Source organism: Rhodnius prolixus, unplaced genomic scaffold (genome assembly GCF_049639745.1).
Source record: "Rhodnius prolixus isolate KJV_2025 unplaced genomic scaffold, Rpr scaffold_16, whole genome shotgun sequence".
In the NCBI taxonomy this organism is placed as follows: Eukaryota; Metazoa; Arthropoda; class Insecta; order Hemiptera; family Reduviidae; genus Rhodnius; species Rhodnius prolixus.
Window position 1 is genome coordinate 1931725 of NW_027411616.1, and position 13323 is coordinate 1945047.

Consider the following 13323-nt stretch of genomic DNA (forward strand, 5'->3'; position numbering starts at 1 on the left):
TGATATAGATTATTTGGCCCAAAATATGGGCATATTATTTGGGTAAGTGTGAATGTGTGTAGTAGGGGATGATGAACAACAGTTTCCTGTGGGTTTACTCAAATCGTTTCAAATATCAATTTTCTCTGTAGGCCGTAGGTATACAGGGTGAACCAGTAAGTATTGTCCACAGGCCTACTGTGTGTAGTACATCTAAAGTGGAGTTCAATGACGTATTGGCCAACTTCATATTCTCCACTGTTCTTGAGTGACGTCACTTTCAATTTTTTTTCTAAAATCATTACTTTTTTCAATAAAAATGTTATAACTAAGAAAGTTTTAGTCCGAATTCGATTCTGATGACACGGTCAGAAAGACAGATAAATTTTCTAAAAATTGACACCATTTTGAAGCATAAGTTATTCTCCAAACAGCCTCAATCTTCCTCCGAATGCTGGAAAAATAAAAGTAATAGAAATTTTTAAGAAAACTCATTAAGCCCTTACGTGATCATTATCACACCTAGGTGCTGGCACTTTTTATAAAAGTTTCCTCATACGAAGATAAAAGGAGTACTGGAAAATGATATACCGTTTGAAAGCCCAATAAACAAGGAAACTTTTATAAAAAGTGGCCAGCACCTAGGTCTGATAATGATCACATAAGGGCCTAATGAGTTTTCTTAAAAATTTCTATTACCTTTTTATTGTTTCCAGTATCCAAGAGGAAGATTGAGGCTGTTTGGAGAATAACTTATGCTTCGAAAAGGTGTCAATTTTTATAAAATTTATCTGTCTTTCTAACCGTGTCATAAGAATCGAATTCGGACTAAAACTTTCTGAGTAATAACATTTTTATTGCAAAAAAGTAATGATTTTAGAAAAAAAATTGAAAGTGACGTCACTTAAGAACAGTGGAAAATATGAAGTTGGCCAATGCGTCATTGAACTCCACTTTAGATGTACTACCCACAGTAGGCCTGTGGGCAATACTTACTGGTTCACCCTGTATTTTGTGTGTTTGGGGTGTCAGTATAAATGCTTTCATGTTGTTAGGCTGGGATACCAAAACACTTGAAGTGGCTAGTCCGCAGCAATATAACTCAAAGAATCTGAAGTAGCCCCACTGATCATGTCTTTTATGTAAAATACAAATTTGATTACATATGTATAATATTGAAAAGTACAATATTTCTGTGGGAAATGATTTCAGGACAGGTAGGAAATGTTATTACAAACCGAAATACAAACAGATTAGAGTTTGAAAGACTGTTGGATAACGCAAAAACCTACATGCACCATCACAAAGTGCCTGATAGTATGAAGAGAAGAGTGCTTCGTTGGTACGATTACTCCTGGTCTAGGTATGTATGTTACCTTTTAACTGTCTTATGAACAACTTAGTGATCTCATTTAACTAGAATCAGAGACTGCTCTTGCGAAAAAAGGCCTCAATGGGGCTCCTTATGCCCCATATTATTCACGGCAATCCTTTATGATTGTTTCCTAAATGTCGGAGATGAGGTGAGAGTGAACTCAAAATATTTTCTCTAACTTCAACATTAAAATTAATGTAGCCCTCTCAGTCTATTTTCAGGCAGCAATTCGCAAAAAAAAAAAAAAAAATGACGCAACTTTGGATTCTTTTAACATTATTAAGATAGTGTTTTATTTACACAATAATTATAAGATACAGCATAATTAGATACACTGTACGGCAATGGAGAGTTGTCCGTCTGTCAAGTTAACTTTATTAAAACTGCCCGGTAGAAGAGTTGTACAAGGGTTGATCGTCAAAAAGTGCACGAAAATAGTGTAACGTTGAAAAACACCCAACTTTGACAATTTTTTCCTCTTTTTCTATAAAAGATAAAATTCCCAAATTTTCATTAAAATATAACGCACATCCTCCTTTATAACTGTAATTTTTTCGTAATAACATAGATTAATTAGTTTTCAAGAAAAACTATGCCAAAAATGTGCAAAAACGGCATTTTCAGAAAATGTTCTTCTTGTTACCTTTTTTGTAAACTGCGTAGCGCCTAAACGCGTGAACCGATTTTCATGAATGAGGTGTCATTCGATGCTGTATACCAAATGGGGGAGGAGTTAGCCCCATGTATATAAGGCCCCCTCCAAAATTATTACTAATTATTAAGTAAATCTTGGCCCGATTTTGATAAAATTTGGTAGGATGAAAGGGTTAGGGCTCCCCTACGTAACATCTAAGCGACGATCTGCTCTTACACCTGTGAAGTATAGCTATCGATTCAAATTTTTTTTTTTTTTTTATGATTTAGGGCGCGTCAACATCTTAGGTTATTGGCGCCCGGAGCTTTTTTCAGTGCACTGCCGGCTCCGGACAGTGTTCTCTCGTTACAGACAACACTGTACATCACCGGACAGTGAGCTGTAAGAAGCTCCTAGGAAGAGAAAATCTAAGGGTCAGCTGCTGGATTCGAACCCGGGACCTCCGCGTGGGAGTCCAGTAAGCTAACCTCATAGCTAATCCCTTCCCTCGATTCAAATTATCGACGCGTGAACCGATTTTCATGAATGAAGTGTCATTCGAATCAAAATTTTGTACAGATTTGCACACAAAAGTCTCGACGCTGTGCCTCATAAGGAGGGGAGTTTGCCCCACGCAAGTAAGGTCCACTCTAAAACTATTATTACTGTAGGGAAATTGGAATGTTGGGACTGTGAGTGGCCACTGGTTGAGGGTATCTGAGAAGGGATGACCGCTAGGGGTGGCAATAAAGTTGCAGGTAGCAAGGGACATTCCTTTTTCCATTCCATTACTGTGTGTGATGTGTGTTGGGCCTTGTGTTGGCGTTAGAATCTTATGTCTTATGAGAATAAACTATACTTATGATAGATTGGTGTTTATTTCAACCTTTAGATATTTAAAGTATTAATTTGTGTTTTGTTTTCTTTAGTTTTCCTTTAACTCATTTTATATTCTACATTACCAATATTTCTATAACGCTTAGTCCGATTTAATAAAATTTAGCTCGAAGAAGTGGTTAAAGCTTGTGACCGGTCAGGGGAAAGGGACGGTATCTTTGCGGGCGCCAGATAGCCGAAGCTATCAGAGACGATATCCCTAACCAGCCTCAAAAGAAAAATACCCTTAAGGGTGCCTCTGGCGGGATAGCTCACTGGTGAGAGGAGGGAGGGTCCTGGAGACAATCACCCGGGGCAATAGGGAGTAAAATAAAATTCTCTCTTGTGCTTAATGAACCAAACGACAAAATACCTTTAATTAAGGAAAATAATCATACAAAAGGAAAACTTATACTAGATACGAAATACTAATAAAAAGATAAAACTCACAGACGATAGATAACATAAGCAGGCACTGGCCAGGCCGAACGTACGGTAGAGAATGAATTTTTTTATTTTTATTTTGGAATATTAGCTGTAAACAGCACCTGGTCTGGCAATCCAAAGTGCAAATTTACATTATGTAGCAGCTCCTGCCTCCTACGACTATTTTTCGGTTACAAGCTTCCCTACGTGACTCTAAAGTGCCATTATGCTCTTGCACCTACTAAGAGGAAGTATTGCAATAGTTCGAATTATCGACGTGTGAACTGATTTACGTCAATGAATTGTCATTCGATTCGAAATTTTATGTGGAGAAAGCTTTTAGAAACGAAGTTTGCCCCACTTAAGTAAGGTCCGCCGTAATAATCAATAACTACCAATATTGATAAATTTTGGCAGGAAGAAGTGGTTCGAGTTTTACTGCGTGATATTAAGGTGCCATCCTACTCTTACAGCTACTAAAAGGAAGTATTGCTATCGTGCGTATTTGAAGTTTAATCTCTCTTTGCCTTTAAGTGAGAAGTATGTAAACGCACTATAATTTTTCTTATTACTCTTAAAAGCAAGTACTGAAATCGCAGTTTAATTTTGTTATTTACGTACAAATACCTTCCGATTTTATTCGAAACATTTTCCTAGAAAATTTTATTTGTGGATTCTTTGGGGACCGCAACTCTGCCAATTCTTTTAAAAGATCTTTTCATTGGTAGTTACGGGTCTGACTTAACACCATATTAGGTTATAATGAAAGTATTGCTCATTACAAATGTTAAGAAAATCTGTAAAGCAAAAAAGGAAATCTATTCAAAAGGTACAAAAATCTCCTTAACAAAAACTTACAGTTTAAAATGTTAAGTATAAAGGTTGATTAAACGCCAAAAGGTACACAAATCAACAAGAACCCATCATTTCATTAATATGTGCTTTATTGATATCATTCAAGTCATTTTACTGTATTAACTTTTCATTAAAATTTTTAGAATTTATTAGATGTCACAGACCCTTATGCTGGCCAATTTCATCTACAATTTTTTCAAGTAGCACACCATTTAACTTAGATTCACTGTAATATCTATCTATCGGGGATGAGTGGGATATATACTCCAACATACCTGGGCTCCACCCTACCTTGCTCAGCAAGATGTAGTATGTGGTACCGCGTGCCAACCCAGCACGAGTGGCTACAAAAAGAGAGAAGCTTAAAATGATCAGGGGCGCTAATGACCTCGGCAGTCGATGCGCAAAAAAAAAAAAAAAAAATATCTATCTATCTATAATAATCAAACTATTAATCACAGGTTAAAAAGAAAAACGTTATATGTTTATTTTATTTATTTAGTTTTAAAAAAAAAGTCGTCAGTTTAAGTTCATTCTTCAATTAAAGTGATTGTTACAAACGTTAAAAATGATAGGTATTAATTAATCTGGGTAATAATTAATCTATGTTAAACAATATAGTTTTCTTCAACTACATTCTTAATCTAGGTGTTCTTAAGACAGTTAATTATTAAAGTATTTTGCTGCAAGTACTCAATTAAAGGGACTACATTAAATTACAACTGAGAAATGAATAATTATTGTTGAATAATTTACTTGTTATTAACTGTATGTTATTTGTGCTCTCAAATACTTCTGTTAGATGAACTGAAGATTTAAATTTTGTTCAAACTTCGTAATTCAAATTTAAATAGTTACCAGCACTACCTTTGTCTTTTTTTTTCTATTTTAATGTGCATGTGTATGTGATTACACAGAATAAAGGGCATAATAGAAATAAATCAGAAAAATAATTTGGAATAGAGTTAAAATAAGCTTCTATTTAGTTATGATGAAGAAATATACATTTTGTTATTATTATTATTATTATCATCATTATCACAAAAAATTATTATAAATGAAGTGGCCAGCAAAGGGTCTGTGACATCTAATAAATTCTAAAAAATTTTAATGAAAAGTTAATGCAGTAAAATGACTTAAATGATATCAATGATGTACATATTAATGAAATGATGGATACTTGCTGATTTGTGTACCTTTTGGCGTTTAATCAACCCTTATACTTAACATTTTAAACTGTGAGCTTTTGTTAAGGAGATTTGTGTACCTTTTGGCGTTTAATCAACCCTTATACTTAACATTTTAAACTGTGAGCTTTTGTTAAGGAGATTTGTGTACCTTTTGGCGTTTAATCAACCCTTATACTTACCATTTTAAACTGTGAGCTTTTGTTAAGGAGATTTGTGTACCTTTTGGCGTTTAATCAACCCTTATACCTACCATTTTAAACTGTGAGCTTTTGTTAAGGAGATTTGTGTACCTTTTGGCGTTTAATCAACCCTTATACTTACCATTTTAAACTGTAAGTTTTTGTTAAAGAGTACACAAGGATACAAAATGAAAATTAATACAATTTGGTTTTAAATATAAATAAAATTAAGCATTTAATGATTATATTCTATAAATTCATGAAGCATTTAGGAAGGGAACTTAAAATGAGTAAATAACTCAATTAAAATGAAAGTTGAAATAAAAAAATAAAATTAAACTTATTAACAAAAAAATACAAATAAAATTTAACCATAAAACTCTACAGTAAGTTGAGCTCCATATGCGGTAGCGATTTGAACAAATATTCAACCCGTACCAATCGTCTTTTCCGTTTGAGAAACAAACTTTCCACAGGTCAACTCAGCCTTGCCCTCTAACCCTGTACCCTCTAAGTACCGGGCATACGGCAAGGAAGTGGAAAGCGCAGGCTTTAATCTGTAAGTTACACAAATGGTGTAATTTCGAAATTCTTCATTTGCTCACGGCTTATCGTTTAGATCTAGAAGCTGGAATCTCACCCGAAACGCCTTCTCTTCAGATGTAAATATCCTCATCAGACAACATAATTAAGAAAATTGTTTTTCAAAATAATACCCTCATAAAACTAACTTATCATTAAACAGTTACGCTTTGGATGGTTTAGGCGAAATACTGGAAAACTTGCTGGTGGCCTGGGATGAAAAACAATTTTCCAGGACTTCATACCTTATACCATGTTTGCTGCCTTTTTCTACTCCACATTAAGAGGGAGTATCGGAATCGTGTCAAGTTTTCCATATCCAAGTACCTTGAGACCAAAAAATTGGTCTTATGTACTTTGTGTATACATTTTTTAATTATAAAAAGATCACAGTTGAAATTTAATATTTCATTTGCCAACCTGAGAACTGAAGAAATTATTTTAATCGATTTTGTTTTTTGAGATTTTTCGAAAATAGCTCTGATGATATTGCGCGCTTATTATTCTACTAATTTTATTTGATACTTATTAAGAAATATTCTGTTACTTTTTGGGACATTTTGGGGGAGGTTGAGAGTTAGTTGACTTTTAAAGTGTCATTTTAATGCATGTTACAGTCATTATTAACGTCGGCTAAATAAGATTGAGAGAAGTGGAGTGACTGAAAGTGTGAACTTCAATTTATTTTTTATTTCAAGCGATTTTTCTATAGATCAACAGAACTCTTGAAAGTTTTTCCCTACACTATCTACTCTGCATGGTCTTACAGGTTTTTCTCATAACTATGAGGAGGGCTTCCGATTGATGGTTTTTTTGATATATTTCCTCAGAAAACTTAGGCAATCAGCAAATAATGAACTTTTTGGATGCATCTCGCCGAGTTACCTACCTCGAATCCTGCGTACAACCATTGATGATTGCCCTTATGAGGCATTTTGAAATGCCGCAAAAGGGTTCCGTGACAACTTCACAGACCCCTCCTGAACTTAGAGATCTGCTGCCTCATGGCCCCTAAATTCCGAATGTTAAAACACCCAGACGAGAAAGACCTAGTTTTGGTTACCCATCCTCTTAGGCCATAAGCATTAAATTATAAAATACTTATCATTATATTTCTTTTCAGAGGCAGGATTCAAAGCGGTGGCGACATAAATTCAGCTTTAAGAGTGCTTCCAGATAAACTTAAGACTGAGTTAGCTTTGCACGTCAATCTGAGCGTCCTTAAGAAAGTAAGTTCTTGGTGTAATGTCAATATTAATGAGAGCCAAAGCTGCTTTGCCCAGGGGGCACACAGTGGCATGAATTAAAATACCACTTTAATGAAACATTAAAAAAACATTTGTCAAGCGCCCCATGAAAAGATGTTTATTGCATTTTTTTTGTAACAGAATGTATACAGCTTTGACTGAAGCTACGAAGTCTAATATTCTTTTATATACCACAATCAGTTCACAACAGAATTAATTTACAAGAGTTATCCACATTGAATTCATACTTCATCTTATCTAAATATATTACACATTCATTTTTATAGAATAACCGAAACCTTAACTTGGTGATATGAATATTTTGAGAACAGTATACCTCACCAAGGTTAAGAGTACTCAGATTTCTGTATAATAAATTGTAACGGCTATTCATCTCTGGAAAATAGACTGTTTCGAAAGTAATCCGACAGAGATTACTCCTGTTCCTGCCGTAAATTTTGTGAGCACCTAATCTCTTCAGCTGTAATAGAAAATAAACATTTTCTAACTGCAAACATTCAGATAAAGGGCTCTCGCCCTTCAAAACCTCTTTGGACACTACATTTTTTTTTTTTTTTTTTTTGATTGAACAATATCGATATCGATGACCATTGACGCATGATCATAAAGCTATTTAATCACTTGTAGCCTCTCTGTTTAATGTGAACGTAACAAGTACTGACCTGGATTGACGAAATTTCAGGTATTCTTCTAGGCAAGACTCTGTCCATCCACGATGTTTTTTCCAGAATATCGGATACGCAGATAAGTGGCAGGGAGAACAGCGAATCTTATTGCATGGAAGAAAGTGCCGGTGCTACCGACAGCACAATTGTCACCCGGATGCCGTTTACTCTCTATGCGAATTTTCATTTAAAGGCAGCAGAGGTGTTCGCCATAATATTTCTAAGACGCACTGTAAAGAGGCGAAAGATATCAAATTAAGTAATATTCTCAAGAGTGGAAAAGAACCTTCCAAGTTCCACTCTGCTAATATTCTTCCTAAAAAAAAAAAAAAAAAATAATAATAATAATAGTCACTTCAAGCCCACAACATCCTACCATGAGGTTGTTAAACGGAATGAAACAAGTTTGATAATAAAACGACAAGCAAAGGGCCAGGCAAAGTCACCTAGTCCTCAAACAAGTCAACTAAAAATAAAAGGAAAGAGGAATACTAATACGAACGATACAACTAAGAAAGGAGGTGCACAAAGTATAATGAACGCAGATGCACTCAAATTGGGTTTGGAAACGTCAGAAATTTAATCTGTAATATCTGTTGAACTGTTATTATTAGAACATTGCAATTAATACTACATATACAGCTAACATTTCTATACATTTCGGTAAAGAAATAATTGAAATCTTATACAGGGTGATCCATTTAAAACGCACCAATCGCTAATAACTTTTTAGGAAAGCGGAATTTCGTAAAAGCCCACGAAATAAACTATATGTTTATTTTGGTCTAGTTTTCAAATTTTCCACCCCCGATGCTGTATCTTTATTTTTAGCGGAGTTACGGCCAAAAACCCAATTGGTTTTGACGATGATTGTGAAAACTAGATAAAAAATTGTGAAAAATGACATTGACTGCGTTTCGATACCCCTAATATTTGTTGAGATATTTAAGATCAAAGTTACTATTTTATCAACTCGTGAACGGATTTCAATATTAATTTTTCCACCAGAAATACACGTTTTGGGAGGTCCTCTGACTGCAAAAAATGTTATTTGTGACGCAATGAACAATAATAATAATAATTGAAGATTTAAAAAAATTTAGTGTAACGTAATGGTGGTGGGTGAATCAGGATAAATTTGTTTTTTCATCAAATAAAAGCAATCATCACATCATTTTAATGTATCCCGAATGCAAGACATCTTGGCCTATGATTGCTATAAGAATATCTTGCCAGGGTGTTGGTCTAGTGGTCAAGAGCGTGGCTTTGTAAGTGGAAGATCCCCAGTTCGAATCCCACGTATGACTACATTTTACTTAAAAAAGTATTATGATGTACTAACTATTATGAATGATTGCTCTAGCGGGATTCGAACTGGGGATCTCCCACTTACAAAACCACGCTCTTGACCACTAGACCAACAACTGCCCATCCCTGGCAAGATATTCTTACCGTAATCATAGGTCAAGAAGTCTGCATACTGGGTGCATTAAAATGATGTGATGATTGCTTTTATTTGATGATAAAACAAATTTATCCTGATTCACCCACAACCATTACGTTACACTACATTTTTTAAAATCATCAGTTATTATTATTTTTTTACTTTGCGTCACAAATAACATTTTTTGCAGGCAAAGGACCTCCCAAAACGTGTATTTCTGGTGGAAAATTAATATTGAAAACCGTTGACGAGTTGATAAAATAGTAACTTTGATCTTAAATATCTCGACAAATATTAGAGATATCGAAACGGGGTTAACGTCATTTTTCAGTTTTTTATGTAGTTTTCATAATCATTGTCAAAACCAGTGGTCCTTATGAAACCCCAATCGGGTTTTTGGCCATAACTCCGCCAAAAATAAAGTTACAGCATCGAAGGTAGAAAATTTGAAAACTAGACAAAAAAAAAACATATAGTTTATTTCATGGGTTTTTTCGAAATTCCGCTTTCCGAAAAAGTTATTAGCGATTGGTGCGTTTTAAATGGATCACCCTGTATATACGAAAGGAGATATAAACGTTTGAAGTTTGTATGATTTTGAATACCTCTAAAATTTAATCTTCAATATCTCGGTAATTGTTATCTCTAGTACATTGCAATTTGTACCAATTATACTCCTAACTTTTCTCTACATTTCGATACAGAAATCATAGAATTCTGATGAATATGAAAAGAGATATAAACATTTGAATTTTCACGGAGTCTAAACGGATTAGAAAACGTCAAAAATTAATTCTGTGATATCTCATGAACTGTTATTGTTAGAACATTGCAATTTAAACTACTTATACAGCTAACATGTCTGTACATTTTGGTAAGGAAATCATTGAAATCTGATAAATACGTAAAGTGGTTATAGACGTTTCAAATTTTTAGGAATTTGAAATCCTCCAAAATTAAACGTTCAATATCTCGTTAACTATTATCTCTAAGTAGAACATTGCAATTAGTACAAATTATACACCTTACTTTTCGCTATATTTCGGCAAAGAAATAATTTTTTAAAAATTTTTTGTGTCCGCCATTATTGGTTATTTTTCGCGTACCACCAACCAGAATCTTGCTTACCACCAGTTGTTCGCGTACCACAGGTTGGGAAACGCTGCTCTAATCTGTAAGATTTTGTCGACGACCTATACATTATAGCGGGAATAAAAAGGCAGCCGAGAGAATGGTGTTTAGTTACCATATATACAGCTAATTATACAGCTAGGTGTATCCACTTTAGCTGCTGCTATTGTAATTCTTATACTATATTTACGTCATTTTGTCTGATTGGTACAACAGAACTAATTGAACAGCCTCAATGACTACTAGAGCAGGCAGCAGTTCTCTCAGGGTTGAGAAATGACTCAGGGGTTTTATCAAAAAGTGCCTGAAATATTCAAGTACTAGCATAAAAACACTTTCTGCAGATGTGTTCTACCTATCAATAAAACTCAGAGCTTTTCAAAATGTAATTGTCAAGAAAACCTACACCGTCCTTCTACGGGCCCTTAGGATCACTTGGAAAAAAAGAAGAATTGTTACTACTTGACACATTTTGAATGATTTTTATAAACTATTTTTAAGGTTACCATATTTCAAGAGTGTCAGCCAGAATTTCTTCATGATCTTGTGCTGAAAATGAAAGCTTACATATTCACACCAGGAGATCTTATTTGCCGTAAGGGTGAAATAGCCAGAGAAATGTTTATCATTGCTGATGGCATTCTGGAAGTCATGAGGTAATTAAAACTTGGTGTTTTAAAAAGCAGTTCCAGCGATTTACTGACTACTGTTTCTAATTAGTAATGGTTTCTTTCTTCCTTAAGTGAAACTGGGCGTGTTTTGAAAACAATGAAAGCAGGCGACTTCTTTGGAGAAATTGGTATATTAAATTTGGATGGCTTAAATAAGTGAGTATTTCTTTAAGTCTAGAGAATTGGAAAGAAAGCAATTATATTTACAATGTAGTTGATGATGTTTGTCGTAAGATTGGTAACAGTGATAAAATGAATCGGTAAAATGGGGTAGTTCTGGTAAAGTAAATAGAAATTGCAGGCAACAAGTAGGACTGCAGACTGAGCAAAGTATCAAAGTACGCCGTCTTACACTTTCTTTTTTTAGAATTACTTCTCATTGATCACTTTTACTCCTTAATTTTAATCAGGAGAACAGCAGATGTGAGATCAGTTGGTTACTCCGAATTGTTCAGTCTATCCAGAGAAGACGTAATGGCCGCCATGAAGGATTATCCAGAAGCTCAAGAGATTTTACAATCGCTGGGGCGGAAAAGACTTAAAGAATCTCAGAGCATTAATAAAGCATGGAGAACGTCAGGTAAATAAGTATTATCTTTGACCACCTGAGATATTAGCTTCATACTTTATCCGAGTTTTATGTATGTTTTGTTTTTTTTGTTTAACTTTTCCGAACTCTAGTACTACCATTTCGACAAACTTTGTTCTTGCTTTTTATGAAGTGCTGAATTCATTCTCTGTAGGGAACAGTTTACGACAGATTTGAAAACATTTATAGCCCTTTATCTTTATTTGTTGTTTTCTAGGCATAAAAATATGCCTCAGTCATTTTCAAAAAGGTTACATTGAGTATCATTCTTGGAGTGTGCCAAATAATAGTGTTGTGTGAAGCAGGGAGAGCTTACCGATATGTTGCGCTTTTCAGTCCAATAAGGTACAATAGATTGTGGAATGCTGTAGGGTGAGCGCTTTTGAACGTATGATAATTCCAATTCCTTCAATAATTAGATGAAGGTAGAGAACTCATTTGAGAATAGGACATTCCATTCATTTATACTCAAACAGGAAAACTCGCTTCATGCTCTCAGCGAATAAGAAGGTAGAGAAACAGACTTCTTGAGCTCAGGCTTGATGAACTCTCCGTGAATTCCAGTAAACTCGCGAAGAGTTGGAAAGTTGCACACATAGTTGTACGCCCATGATGGATACAAACTAATCTAGACTTAAATCTTCACCTAGTCTATTTTTGAAATACTTCAATTTAATCTATTCAATCGCAGTGCAACAATCAAAAGAAAAACGCAGGAATCAAAATGGCGACGCTACAGAAGTTGTTATAGAATCATCCCCTAAGAGTATTGTAAGAAAGTTTAAATCAGATGTAATTGGACTTAAAAATGTGCTTAAAAGAGGAGCTAATAGTACAAGGTGAGTTTACCAAATCTCTTTTTACATCCCTTAGTTTTTTGGTAGAAGCACATCTGTTAATATTCTCCAATTAAATACGCCAAGTCCTATTTGTTTAAAGTTCTTCTCTTATAATGTATTTTTTAAAGATCCGATTCTGAATGTGTTGAATTAAATCCTTTAACCAATGAAGAAGAACGCCCAGAAACTTCTAAAAGTCCTCTACTGAGATCGGCACAGGGTTGTGACTCGAGTGATGAAATTGCACCAGCATCACCTAAAATTGGTGCAGGATTACCGTTGTTGCAAAGGCTCAAACTGTTGAAGGTAATTGTTGAATTTAATTAAATAATATTCTAAATATACAATATAACATACTAAAGTCTAAATTAACTTTTATTTTCTCCTACTTTATCAATGAGAGGGGTTACAACAATCGACCAGATTTTTCATTTTTAGTTTTCGCCGAAAATATCAATTTTGAGGCCCCCCTGATGACAATGAGGTGGTTTTATAAATTAGTCAGTATGTGTTTTGAGTAAAAAACATCATTTTCTACTTGTTCCAATACACGTGTTTTTACAAAATGGAAACAGTTTACATTCTGAATGATTTGGTGATACATAAAATTTCGTTTTGAA

General features: G+C 34.4%; 1 protein-coding gene across 7 annotated transcripts in view; it reads left to right on the plus strand.

Annotated features, from left to right (window-relative positions):
* Nucleotides 1-13323, plus strand: part of LOC141457510 (uncharacterized) — a 113466-nt gene that overhangs the window by 52649 nt on the left and 47494 nt on the right. For all 7 annotated transcript variants that reach the window (XM_074134602.1, XM_074134601.1, XM_074134600.1 and 4 more), the window contains 7 exons: nucleotides 1192-1342; nucleotides 7220-7325; nucleotides 11106-11260; nucleotides 11348-11431; nucleotides 11686-11855; nucleotides 12556-12703; nucleotides 12832-13009. In XM_074134602.1, the coding sequence (XP_073990703.1) occupies nucleotides 1192-1342; nucleotides 7220-7325; nucleotides 11106-11260; nucleotides 11348-11431; nucleotides 11686-11855; nucleotides 12556-12703; nucleotides 12832-13009 (992 nt within the window). The remainder of the gene's footprint in view (nucleotides 1-1191; nucleotides 1343-7219; nucleotides 7326-11105; nucleotides 11261-11347; nucleotides 11432-11685; nucleotides 11856-12555; nucleotides 12704-12831; nucleotides 13010-13323) is intronic.